Genomic DNA, 13,554 nt, shown 5'->3' with positions numbered 1-13,554 from the left:
GTATGGTATGCTGTACATAATCATGGAAACTGTCAGTGTGTCATTCTGTCAGTCAGTCATTCTGTCTGTCCCACGTTTTTCTACTCACTGACGTGGTCAATCTATTTGAAACTGCACATAGGCATTGAGGATTGGCATAGATAGAAGGTGACAAAGCTACCAATGGGTATGTGTGACGGGGTCGGTGTTGACAGGGGGTTTTTATGCATGTGTTAATATATTTTGCTGCATGTTTTACTTGTTTTAAGTTGCTGTGTTTGGGTTTTTAGTAGAGATTTACTGGCTTGTGTTTTTAGTGGGAGATTCTTATTTTTGCATGCACAGTTTTTTGTCCGATTGCCCCTGAACGCAACAGACACTGACCAAAACCAGAGAAGCAATCAGCAGATGGGCAACAGGTGCAGCACGCTGGATGAAAAGGAAATAAAAGCAGAAGCACTCGGCAGAGCAGGAGGAGACGGGGACAGGAGACGGGGACACGAGCCGGAGACACGAGCGACGGAGCGGCCACGTGCAGCCACCAGCGACCGACGGAGACACAGCCTGGACCACGGAGACGCCAGAGCCTGAAGCGCAGCAACCTGTACCTGTACCTGGCGAGAATACTCCAGCCTGGGTCGGTAGTTTGACTGCCGCCCGGGAAGATCGTGAGTACCTTTCAACTTTTGTTGCGGCGGGTACTGGAAGGCCGGCTGCGGGGCCAGGCAAGGGGTGTAATCTGGGCTTGTGGTGTGTGTGTGTGTGTGTGCCCGATACTGGTTCTGGTCTGTTCATCTTTCTCAGGACGACCGGAGCAGCAGAGAAGGTGCTGCGGGAAGAGGAGCATCGGGAGTCGATCTGGGCTAGGAACGAGTTGACGTCTGAGCGGCGGCTGCTGGCGTTCCCACGTGCAAGTGACTCTGGGGCAGAGGGTTATTGCACGGACTTGTTTTAGGCATCATCTATTTTATTTTGTAAAACATTGCTTTTATTGTAATAAACCCGCCAATATTTACCCTTGGCTTATTTTTTTTTAAACTCTGCTCACCCCTGGTTACAAAGAACCTGTAAGCCTTTTAAGAGTTCCAGAGCTCTATAAATCTGTAGGTGGCGTTGTCGGTTTTTATACTATTTCTTTAAATACTTAAATTATTTTTAAAATTAAAGTCATTTTTTAAATTGTTCTTAATTGGCAGTTGTTTTAAGTCTTTTTAAAAAAAGTCTAAATTAACTTTAGGCCATGCAACATATGGACTAGTATATCTGTATAAGTCTTTTAAAACGATTAAATCACGCAAAGCACATGACTTGGCCGAGCTCTCAAGGTATATGTACATCAAGTGGCAGATGTCTCCCCCTCACTGCTCCAGTCTGTAGTCCCCACATGTTTCAAGAAGACTACCACCATCCCTGTCCCTGTCCCCAGAGAGACCAAAGCCCTCTGCCTGAATTACAGCCACTCAGTAGCATTCACCTCCACATTATGAAGTGCTTTGAGCAGTTGGTCAAATCCTAAATCACCTCTTCCCTCCCTGACTCACTGGACCCACTATAATTTGCATACAGGCCAAACAGATCTACAGACAACACCATCACCTTAGCCGTTCACATTGTCTCTCCTACCTGGACCAGTAGAATGCATCTATCTATCTATCTATCTATCTATCTGACAATAGCTTAGCATTCAACACCACTGTGCCCTCCAAGCTTGTAATCAAGCTCAAAAACCTAGGACTCACACTGTCTTCTGTGATTGGATCCTGAACTTCCAGAGGGGCAGACCTTAAGCTGTACAGAAAGGAACCACCACATCCTCCATCCTGACTCTAAGGCCCCCCCAGCCCCCTCGTCTACAATTTATATTTTATACCGAGGATTTCCTGTTTTTCTCAGTTTGATATCATAGTAAATTTAGGGATTTTTGACTTTTGGTTGGACACAAAAAGTTGCAACTTTCACCATTTTCTGACATTTCATGGACAAAAAAATTGGATAATTGAGAAAATATCGGCAGATCAATCAAAACACACAATATTAAGTCTTTTCTATCCCAAACAGCTGCTTCAGTACCTGCATGTTCGTCATTACAAACAAGACGTCGCCCACTGCCAGGAGGGACAGAGCTGGGAACAGCAGATTGGACAAAGCTGATGGGGAAAGAAAAATTAGCATTGACAGATGTGACAGTCACTGTTACTTCTTGGCAGTATTTCTTTAGACTATGAAGGTGCTGGGGAGCACAAAACAAAGAGAAAGAGAAATGCTACCACCTGGAGTCGAGAAGGCCACCATCAAGGTCCCTGTGGTGTAAAGAGATCTAGTGAGAAAAAGACGTTCCAGTGTTATGTCATTTTATCAGCATTAGAGCAAGAGAGGTGTTTCCAGTGACAAGATTTTACAATGTGAAGAATTTGAGATGAGACAATTCATCTTTGGCTAAATGTAAATTAATACACTTTCAGCAATTCAAGGGAAACAGTGACATTTGATACAATGACATCGCAGGAAACTGACGCAACCGTGACCCAAACGCAGACAGTCGAGGCATCAGGTTACTGTCACAGGTGGCTTGAAAGGAAACACAAAATGCAACGACAAACTGGCAGAGGAACAAAGGATCAGTATTGGTAAAAACAGAGCGGATGATGAGGGTGGTCGTGGAAGATCCAGGCAACTGCAGAGCAAATGAGGTAAGTGGAAACAGGTGTGAAGATGGGTGAGGCAGCCCCGTGATGGGGAAAGGAGGGAAAGTCCAAGGGCATAGAGCAAATCCAAATATTTATAAGTTTCAAAAGTTAATGTCATCTTGAAAAGTAAAGGTCTTGTCAAATTTGTTCAAACTTTTAAAGAAAATTTTGAATAGTTTCTCTTGATTTGCTTTGACTTCTATGTATGTACACAAATTCTGTTTTATTTATTTTGCTGTGCATTGGCTGCCGCCTGTTCTGATTTGTTAATGTTATTTTTTGTTGTCTGCCCCTTATACCCCGGGGAGGGGTCAAAAGGAATAAATGAAATGAATCTGGTGGATGGATGGAAAATGACGATGACGGGGCCTGGAGAGGAGGGACAAAGAGAGAGATTCCCCTCCTCCAGGGTTGGATGGGACATCCCACCAGGCTAGTCAGGAATACGGAGCAGGGTGGGTCTAGAGGATGGATTCCGAGGCAAGCGGCCTGGAAACCTGGGTAAAACAGGGACAGGGACCTCAAGCAGATGGCCTGGGGCAGAGCAGACAGATGGAACCTCTCAGGAGGTCGTACAGATGGCAGGTCCGATGGACACAGCAGGTCTAAAGGACAACCTTAAAGTCAGCAATATAAGCAGGACTGTTCTAGCGGTCGTCTAAGGCTAGAGGTTGAAAATATCAGCTGGCAATAGTCACATTAATGAACAATTCTAGCTGCTTGGATGACAAATACCAGATGTAATATTTTCAATCCACTGACCATTAACTCTTGAATAATTAAGGTGTTGTTGGACTCACATCCCAAAGAGCCGAGCCACTGTGGTACCAAACTGGTCAAAGAGGAAACCATTGGGTAGAGTCAGGAAATTGAACATAAAAGAGGTGATGGTGAAAACAAGAGAGAACTGCTCATCCTGTTCACTGCAATCTGTAGACACATAAAACACACAAGTTGATTATATGGTCAGAGCGGCCTGCATAATCATTATCAAAAACACCTCTTCATGCAGGCCCTTGCTGGCATTGAAGGTGACAATGAGGGTAAGACACGGCTGCATAATGAGTTGTAATTTTTTTAATATATCCTCCATTACTTTGAGTTCAAAGCAGTGGAGTTTAGGATGTCAAACTGACCTAAGACATTTGTTGCGTTGACTCCTGTGGTGTTGACGCACAGAGAGCTGAAGTAGCCCTCCGTCTTCAGGACAAAAACCAGGGAAGCCCATCCAAACACAGCCCCGGCGAAAACCAGACACTCCACCAGACCGGTAGCAAAGGTGAGGCAGTGTTGCACCTTCAAATTGTTCACAAAACCCGGCATGGTCCCACACACACTCACACATTCACAAATACAGTATTTTCACCTGCATGGACATACATGCATGCACACACACACACACACACACACACACACACACACACACAAAGGTTGCTTATGTGGCTGCACCTGCCAAACAAAGGAATTAAAAAAAACTCTGATACATTTATAGAGAACTACAAGTCAACCGTTCTGCCCCTTTAAAGCAGTTACATCTTCATATAAAAAGAACCTGACTTGCATAACATAGAAAGCACTTAAATGGAAAAAAAGCTGCACTAGCACGACATGAGCTAAAACATCTGTGCACAAAATTGTGCTGCTTGTGTCAAGGCTGGCAGTTCTGTCCCTAAACCCAAAAATGGACTTGAAATGAAACTCCCATCTTAACAAAAGGGATCACTCACAATGTACAAACAAGACTTTTTAACAAAGTAACTTCCTGTGAAGACATAAAAAATGCACAGTTGTCAAATTATATTATTCTCCAGTACTCACAGTCACAGTCGGTCTCCCCAAATGTTCTCATGAACTGCTTGTCTCTACTTTTGATCCACTCTCATTCTTTATATTGGCCAGCTCTTCTTTCCTCTTCCTCACCAGTTCCCTCCCTCTTCTCCCTCCCCAAAGTTTTCTCTCTCTCTCAGTAATTCTCTCTCTCAGTAATTCTCTCTTACGGAAGACGAGAACGGCCATGTATTATTCTTTTTTTTGTGCACTGTTATCCCGTGATAACGACTTATTAATTTGTTATCTTGAGATAACAGTGCACAAAAAAAGAATAATATATGGCCGTTCTCGTCTTCCGTACTCTCTGCTGTGCATCAGCATATTTTTATTTTCACTACAAGATGATCCCAGTGGAGGCCAGTGATATTTACACATAAATATCTACATAATACATTGAGACATATCAATCTAATAGAACATATTTACATATAAATATTAGATGTTCTATTAGTTCTATCATCTGATATTTATATGTAAATAGCCTATCAGATGACCCTGTACAGGGTCATCTGATATTTATATGTAAATAGGCTATCAGATGACCCTGTGATTACAGGGAATGAAAAGGTCATGAAAAGACTATTGTTACGACTGTTGGCGTAATTTCTTTTGTTTGTCTGTGTTTTCCTGCACGTGCTCTCTGTGCGTGTTCTCTGTGTGCTGTATTTTCTGTATGCAAAGAGGTGTGTGCCACAGCCCGGCGGTGATTGGTGAATTGGATCTGTGCTCGTTCCTGATTGGCTGCCGCTAAGGGCGTTCGGGTTGTTCAAGGACTAAGATGGCAGTTGGTTCGAGCTAGCAGGCAGACCTCACCTTCCTCCTCTCCCAACCGGCCACACATATTGTTGTGTTGTTGTAGTAAATCATTATTGTGTTAAAGACTGTTAAATCGTAGGGGTGGACTGCCAGTTTTGTTACTAACCCTTTTTCTCCTGTTTAGTTAGTTAGGGAGGTAAGCTTTTTGTCATTTGTTTTTTTATTATTTGGTTAGGTTATTTACTTACTCCCTGGGCAGGATTGTTTTTGTTTGTTATTTTGGCCTTAGTCCACCCTGAAGTTACTATTTCAGTTAATTCTGTTATTTAAATATTGTAAATAAATTCGCACTACTGATCGTTCCACACGTCTTTTTCATTGTGGCTACTTGGGACTTGGGGAAGATGGGGGCCTCATGGCCTTCATGTTGTGTCCCAGACACCCCTAGACTGGGCATAACACTACCTATCAAAGCTCAGCTTTGGGAAGGGAAGTGATGCAGGACAAGATCAGGAGACTGAGAGAAAAAGAACGAGAGAAGGTGATGAAGATGTGATAAGAATTAGCTTTATGTCCCTGTGCTGTTTAATACAAACAAAACTGATCTAATTCAAACAATGTCATTAACACAGAGATATAGTTTTAATTTGGTTATTACAGTGGAACTTGCTGACTTTAAGAGCAACACAAGCACTTAGCATAAATAATATAGTATTAATGTATAAATATATTATTATGTGACACACATTTTGCTTATGTACTGTGTGAAACACATTTTTATTTTTCATTTCCAAAATGGTGCAGCCTCAAACAGGTGTTTCTTGCAGTTTTTTGGACTATGGTATTTCTAAAATCCTGCGTATGGCCATAAATGTAACAATACAAATGCTGTCATTGTAATGGTTATAAAAGTAAAAGTTAAGTTAAAATGCTGTTAAAACACTAAGAAATACTTATGTGAACATGCTAAAAACAGTAAGCAAAAGAATGCTTTAATTCATGAGAGTACATGGTTAAAAACAAAACATTATTCATCAAAGGTAAAAACTGATAAAGGTGAAATTCATATTGATCTGCTTATTAAGTGATCTGTTATCTACTACTCTAGTCTCCCAGACAAATGAGTATAGAGTGATAAATTAAAAAAGGATCATCTGTGTTGAAAACATATGTAATTCCTGATGCTATTTTGGTTACTATTGCTGTTCTGATTGCTATTTTATATTGTTTGCTACAGTGATTCTTTTTCTTCAAGTTTATTTCTTTGAAAGTTGTTTCTCTAATCATTGATCGGGTTTTGATTGCTTGCGTCTGAGCTAAATTGTAGAAGGGGAGACGTTGCTTTCGTTCGTCCATTACAACACTGGACGTGACTGAAGTAACACCGTGTCTGTGTTTTTCCTTGTATTATTCCCCTTTACAGGGGTGTAACATCATCACTGACCCCACTTGAATTTTATGATATAAAACACATAAGTAAATGAATAACATAATAGTTCCTAAGGCGATATTATTTTCTGGAAGAGTTTTGGTCATGTGTGATGAAGAAAAATAATTTATTTGAAAAATAAGAGTTTGAAATCACCAACATGAGCTGTCAACTGAGCTAGTGAAATACAAAATTCCTACTAGATAAATTTCATTTGCAGTAACAGGGAGTGTCCAACAAAAGTTAATCTTAATTTAATCAAGGGGAAGCTTTTTGGATCCATGAACTGGATGCTTTAAAGTATCCTGGTCTCAATGAGGATATAGACTTCACATGTTTTATGCTATTTGTCATTGTTTAAGCTTTGCCATTTTTCACATAGCCTGTGGGTTAAGATAGGTGTATAATATATTTAAATGTATTTTTTCTAGGTGTCTTATCTCATGTAACTCGAATTTGAAAGCCCTGAGGAAGACCCTCAGTGGGCGAAAAATGCTGCCTCTTTTAATGCTTGGCTTGCCTTCCTGTTGATCTGAGTGTTAAACATTGTACAAGTATTGCACAGCTGTTCAGAACAGGCTAAAAATGACTGTCCATAAAAGCTTCACACATCCATAAATTCAACTGTTTTCCATAAACACACACACGACTGCTGATTCACAGAATGACATGGAAATATTTCTGTGATGTTTAAGTTTATAATTTGAGTCTTAAAACGTGCACACTAGTGGGTGACAGCTGCAGTGAGTAAGTAAGTTCAGGCAGTGACCCGCTGGAGTCCTGGGAGCCTGTTTATACCCGAGGGCAGTCACCCACAGTCATGGGCAGCAGAGGATCAGAGAGGATGGCTGTGTAACAGCCAAAAAGTAGCATCAAGAAAGGCAGTGATAGGGTGGGTTTAATCAGTATTGCGTTTCCTTGAAGAGTAATGCATCACTGTCTGTCAAAATAAGACACTTAACACTGTCATTAAACACAATAGCATATATAACGCTATAAGAAATAGCCTACTTAGATGTCTTTAACATGAGGGAAATAGGCTATCATAAAGTTTGCCATTCTTTGTTTCCTGAATTTACTTTTAGTATTTTGATTAAGTAACTCGTATAGGCTACTTTAGCGCAGTGTTGGAGGAAGCCAACCGATTATAAAGATGTTGAATGCAGGTTTTTGGTGACAACAAAGCACAACTTCTGGGGAAAAGCAACAATTTAGGCATACTGCCTATACATATTAAATATCTACATGAAACCCTCCTTATCCAGAACTTGGAATACTATACCTTTTAATATTTTGACAATTACACTGTGTGCAGCTAATGTTTTACTAAATACATACATGGTATTGGTGAAGCAAACACTGGGAATAAAAACAACAGAGAATTCATCATCAAGCCTTTTAATATAATTTTAATGTTTATTTGAATATAGTCATAGAGTTCAATATATAGTTTATTGACAGTCTTTTCAAAAATATCCTCTCACCACATCAGAATTGCATTTTCTGTACCATCTGAAACAGCAGTTACTTGCAAGTGCATCATGTATAACACAGTAATTTAAAACGGAAACATTTATTTGGGAAAAGCAAACGATAAAAAGTAATAATTCCCTTTACTACACTACTATAGTTCATACCAAAAGATACATTCTATATATGTATATCTGTGTGTGTGTGTATGTGTGTGTGTGTGTGTGTGTGTGTGTGTGTATAAAGAACTACAGCAATATAAATATTTATATGAATACATTCAGTTTGTCGAAGTCCACAATGCTATAGGCCAGGGATACTCAAGTTACTTTGCCCAGGGGCCACTTTTGCAAAATGACAGGAGGTCAGGGGCCAGTTAGTAAACAATTTTTTTTGACATCAATGTTTTCGGTCCTTGCTCATCTTTGCCAAGACGCAAATCGAGTCACAGCAGCCCTGCGCAAATCAGATGTACGTGGGGGCATTTCTAGGATTTGAGAACAGCAAACAGCAAGGAGGTCTGAGGGATCCTTCACTGGAACTTTTTTATAAACAAGCTCTATTTTGATGTTTTCTATGCATTCTGACACCTTAATTACATTTAAAGTACAAAGAAAATTCGTAGTGTGAATCAACTTGCTGTCATTGGGATTTTCTATCGAGGGCTGGATTTGGCTGTAAGTCGAGAATCACTGTAAAAGGCAATACAACAAAGCCACACAAACACAGTTAATCATTCAATCAAGCTAAAGAAGTAACAGTGTCACTGGAGATTTTAAGGACATTTTAAGTGTGAGTCTCATTTGACAGACTTTAAGAGGAGGCATTGATGGCTCGTTGGGAGGCGAGACTTCGACAGTGCAGGTAGACAGAAATGGGATGGATGAAGGCGAGCAGGATGAGCAGCGTCAGACCGATGTTAACCTGCAGACATATTAAGGGAAAGAGGAAGAAGCGGAAGTGAGTTCATTGAAAAAGAATGTGATAAAGTGAGAAGGACCAGAGTGAGATGTACAGTTGTATCAGTTACACAGTATGTCATATACTCACATATAGAGGGTCTCCATCCAGAGGCCCATTCACCAGGGCAAAGCAGCCGTACTGCAGCAGAGCAAACACTCCAGACAGAGCCATGATCACACCATACACCTTCCCAAAGTGGCACGACGGGAAACTACACACACACACACACACACACACAAAGTGATGACATGGCAAAGCAAAGGAAGTGGTGAAAATTATAGAAATCGTTGAAAAGAAAGGAAGGTACGGTGTTTCTGTATGTACATGTACTATGAATGGAACGAGGAAAGCTTTCAGTTCACGTTGGCAATGCCTTGGTGTTTTAGCTGAACTTAGGTGAATAACCCTAACCCTTTTAATTAACATGCATTTTCATTGGCTTAGTTTTTAGCCATTCATTTTCGCTCCACCCCTCATAGACCAGGTGCGCGCCATCGGGAGAGGCAAACCAGGAAAACGTTTGGGCCCCCAAAAAACAGTGGTAAAAGGTGCCCTCGATGGCCACTCATAATGGTCACAATTTGCACCAATAAAGGCACTACAGAGTGCACAGCAGTTGTCCCTAGTAGGGTCCCATCTAGCTGTCATATGACAGCTGGATACCATGAGTTAGGACAGTCAGCTAGCTTCTTGTAACTGTCATACAAAAACTGATAGGTGTAAGCATTAGCACAGTCCTTGCCTTAGGCCCCACATGGTCTATGATTGCCACTTTATTTTTTAACTCTGAATGACCTCTAGGTGTGAAATGTGAGCGTAAATAGTTGTCTGTCTCTATGTGTCAGCCCTGTGATTGCCTGGCTGCCTCTCCAGGGTGTACCCCACCTCTCACCCAATGTCAGAACTAGAAAACAAAGTTCTCTGTAACTCCTTACCATTATAGATGTAAGTACTGTATGTGAAGTGTACATTTATAAAAATGTGTCTCTGTGTGCTGCCCACCTCGGGAACAAGTGTGGTCCACAAAGACGTGTGTGCATGTGTGTGTTTGTGTGTTTGATACTCACGCCACACTGACGAAGGCTGCGTTGCCACCGAAGACGAAGGAGCGGTTGATTACCTGCAGGACAAAGGTGAAGTACTGAAGTGGCAGGTTTGGGATGGTGGCACAAACTGAGAACACCACACCTTGCAGTGCTGTCAGGAAGAGAGAAAGCACCGAGGCCCGCAGGTCTGCTTCCTGTTCACTCTCTCCTACAAACAGACACACACAAATTAAACACACTTGTTCTCTAGAGAGAGACAGTGATGGCAGGTCCACACAGACAGATCAGAGCACTCAACAGCATCTATTCACTGCACTGTTTGTAGGCTTTTATTATTATACTGAACGCTTGAGTTAAGATCTCAATGGCTACCTGGGTAATTTATTTATATTTACTAATATCTATCATCACATTTAACATACATTCATTTTCTTTTCTTTGTGTAAAATCTCTTTAGGTAGTGTAAAGTGTAAAAGTGTAAAAGTGTAAAATCTCTTTAGGTAGTGTGCACAACAACAATAAAGCAAACTGTATTAGACATTTTTGCACTATTTTCTAAAAAGGCATATTTTACAAATAGTTTTTAACAGTTAATAAACCATTTATTAAAGCTTTATTGGTCAGTAATAAGCTATCACTAAAGATGAAATTTGAGCCGAGCTTTGAAATTTCTCTTGGGCTGTGGTTTATTTTTCTTCACCTGCAAGCGGGATGGCTTAATGATAGAACGAAAGTGCGATGAGTTTCTCACTTTATAATGAACCATCAGGTCTGCAGTAATTGAAACAATGTTAAATCCTTCATTAAAGGGTTGCCCCACTGCAATAATGAGTCATTAGGTCTGGTGTTATTGTTATTGCTACAAAGATTTTTCATAACATACTTATAACTTATAAACCTCTCATAAAGTAGTACTTTTGGCATTTGGTCCCAAACAAAAATAATTATACCCATCATATATTTGTTTTGTATAATCATTGAAAGGAACATGAGGGTGCCATTCAGCACTTTTGGATTTCTTCCAAACCTTTTCCAGTTAATATTTATTTTCTTTTTAGACATGCATGAGCCCACTGGCATGCTGGGCCCCTGAGAGCACACCAGAGACACACTGATAGTAGGTCTGCCATGGCTGCAGGCTGTTGGGTTCATTACTTGCCCTCATTAGTACTGTTTGTTACCTTCAGCACGAGGTTTGCCCTTGTGTCTGTCCATGATGAGGCCGTTCCAGGGAGCACACAGCACGCCACACAGCTGCGTTATTGCAAAGGCATTGCTGTACTGGCTCACTGCAGGGACACACAAGCAAAGACAAGATGGTCACAGACTAAGGAGTCAAACAACAGTTCGACAAGTCTGCCAGAATATGAGATGAAAGTACTTTCTATCATCATATACAGCAGCTTCTTGCTCATATTGTGAGCATTGTTGTATTGACATAATATGAGAGGTTTGCACACACTCTCTCCACAATATGTGTGTGTGTGTGTGTGTGTGTGTGTGTCTGTGTGTGTGTGTGTGTGTGTGTGTGTGTGTGTGTGTGTGTGTGTGTGTGTGTGTTTACCCAGTGAGGGCTCTCCCTCTGTCAGCCGCTGCAGCATCGGGTTGAGGGTGCCGATGAAGAGGTAATGTCTGAGCAGCATCACCGACAACCAAATCACATGCCACACAAAAAATCTGGACATCAAACACTCACGGAAACTCTTCTCTGACACAGAGATAGATGAATGAAACGGACAGAAGAAAAATTAAGAAAAATAAACATATGATTTCTTTATTTTGTCATATCTTACCATGCCACAGTAAAGAGAACAAACCTTGTTTCACAGGGACGTCCTCAACTCCCTCTGTCGTCGTCTGTGCGTTACCATCCGCTGTTATGTGCTCTAAGCTCAGAGTCCTTGATGTACCACAGGTTATCCTGACAAAAGGCAAAGGTCACAGTGGGTTAGCAACAGACTGAGGGCATTGTGGGAGTTCCTTGATAATGATCGACTTCACATATGAGATTTTCAGGTCATAATTCACTACAATCACATAGCAGGATATGAAGGATGTTTCCAAGGAATGTGGCACAATGATGTGACAACAAACTGTGATGGGAGGATTAACTGTGTTGTCATCAAATGTCATCACTTATTTGTTTGCTTTTCAAATTTTGCAAGTGAATTTATCATTAACCAAATTTTTATGGATGAGGAAAGCTCAGTATCCTTCCATGCTGCTCCTTGCCCCATGCTGATTATACACACCTGCCTCTTCATCCTGCAGTACATCTACTCCACCTCTTCACCCACTATTCGCCAGATCTTTCTTTCAGTCACAGTGGTAGGAAACATTTCTGGCCTCTCTAGTGTTTGTTTCCTCGTGTTATATTCCAGACTAATAGCTTCATCACCTTGCTGTCTGCCTGCTTGCCTGCTCTTCAACTCACTTACCACCTGCTACCTCTGGCCATTCTCCCTCATTCATCCAGCTCCAGCCAGTCCAGCCATACCTCACCCACCTCTTGCCCTCTGCCTCAGCCAGCCACCTCCCTGCTTATTTCACCTGCATTCCTCACCACCTTTCTGATAAATCCTCTTTCTTTATCTTACTCATGCGTTTGGGTTCACAAGGCACAATCAAAGGTAATTTACTTATATTTTTGTTTTTGAAATTCAATTTTTGATCTTGATGTATCCTCAAAGCAGGTGAGAAATGTTGATGTGTGTGGTTTGTTGTGGATATGTACCCGTATGTGTAGTCATCAGGCAGCGGGTAGGGAATGTGGCCTCTGGGCAGCAGGAAGAAAGTCCTGAGCAGGTGAAAGATGCTGCAGGCAGACAGGAAGAGGAAGGAGGGGAGGAGAGAGACTCCAGCCTCATGTAGCAGCTGCAGGAGAAGACAACAAGATCATCATTGAGACATGAGGTAGTATAAACATATTGCATATATGACAGCAGTGTGTGAATGTTTCTCACCTTGATGACAAGAAAGAGTGCCGCTGAAGAGTCGATGGCTCCGTTGTAGAGGGTGATGACGGTGGAGCGACGTGAGCCGAACAGGTTTCCTACCTTTAGGAGAGAAACTTAAACTGATAGAATTGTTTTTTCCCTTTTTTTGCCTCTGCTTTCCCATCATTTAATGTAATAATTGTTCTTGCTGAGCTGAATTGCCTGTTTAAACACAAGGATGTGGTTTTGGACAGTTCCCCAGAGAGTGTTTTGTCTCTTTTTCTCCACAATAAGCTCAGTCTGAGAAAAGCCCTGCAGCCAACAAAAGTGCATTAAAGGGCCAGTGTGTAAAATGGGTTGAAAACCGTTGAAAACAGTGACATCAGTGGTCAAATTCTAGATTGCAGGGCTCACTCGCTCACCCCTCCCATCATGTAAATGACGGTGGCCTCGTAGGG

General features: G+C 41.4%; 2 protein-coding genes across 6 annotated transcripts in view; both read right to left on the bottom strand.

Moving 5' to 3' along the window:
• The window catches only part of LOC126388854 (equilibrative nucleobase transporter 1-like), a 14,420-nt gene extending 9,857 nt beyond the window's left edge, over positions 1-4,563 (bottom strand). For 2 of the 5 annotated variants that reach the window (XM_050042178.1, XM_050042175.1), the window contains exons 1-5: positions 4,485-4,504; positions 3,803-4,115; positions 3,467-3,596; positions 2,250-2,296; positions 2,050-2,126 (exon numbers count right to left, since the gene is read on the bottom strand). In XM_050042178.1, the coding sequence (XP_049898135.1) occupies positions 2,050-2,126; positions 2,250-2,296; positions 3,467-3,596; positions 3,803-3,989 (441 nt within the window). In that variant the 5' untranslated portion in view covers positions 3,990-4,115; positions 4,485-4,504. Of the gene's footprint in view, positions 1-2,049; positions 2,127-2,249; positions 2,297-3,466; positions 3,597-3,802; positions 4,116-4,484 lie in introns of those variants that run through there. The other 3 variants (XM_050042177.1, XM_050042180.1, XM_050042179.1) reach the window with 3 other exon arrangements.
• Positions 4,564-8,080: 3,517 nt separating this feature from the next.
• The window catches only part of LOC126388799 (equilibrative nucleobase transporter 1-like), a 12,349-nt gene continuing 6,875 nt past the window's right edge, over positions 8,081-13,554 (bottom strand). The window contains exons 6-13 of the mRNA XM_050042084.1: positions 13,124-13,216; positions 12,895-13,034; positions 11,978-12,081; positions 11,725-11,868; positions 11,342-11,449; positions 10,182-10,368; positions 9,202-9,325; positions 8,081-9,075 (exon numbers count right to left, since the gene is read on the bottom strand). Of these exons, the coding sequence (XP_049898041.1) occupies positions 8,965-9,075; positions 9,202-9,325; positions 10,182-10,368; positions 11,342-11,449; positions 11,725-11,868; positions 11,978-12,081; positions 12,895-13,034; positions 13,124-13,216 (1,011 nt within the window). The 3' untranslated portion in view covers positions 8,081-8,964. The remainder of the gene's footprint in view (positions 9,076-9,201; positions 9,326-10,181; positions 10,369-11,341; positions 11,450-11,724; positions 11,869-11,977; positions 12,082-12,894; positions 13,035-13,123; positions 13,217-13,554) is intronic.

Source organism: Epinephelus moara, chromosome 4 (assembly GCF_006386435.1).
Source record: "Epinephelus moara isolate mb chromosome 4, YSFRI_EMoa_1.0, whole genome shotgun sequence".
Classification (NCBI taxonomy): Eukaryota; Metazoa; Chordata; class Actinopteri; order Perciformes; family Serranidae; genus Epinephelus; species Epinephelus moara.
Note: the sequence above shows the minus strand (reverse complement) of the source record. Positions and strands in the feature narration are given on the sequence as shown.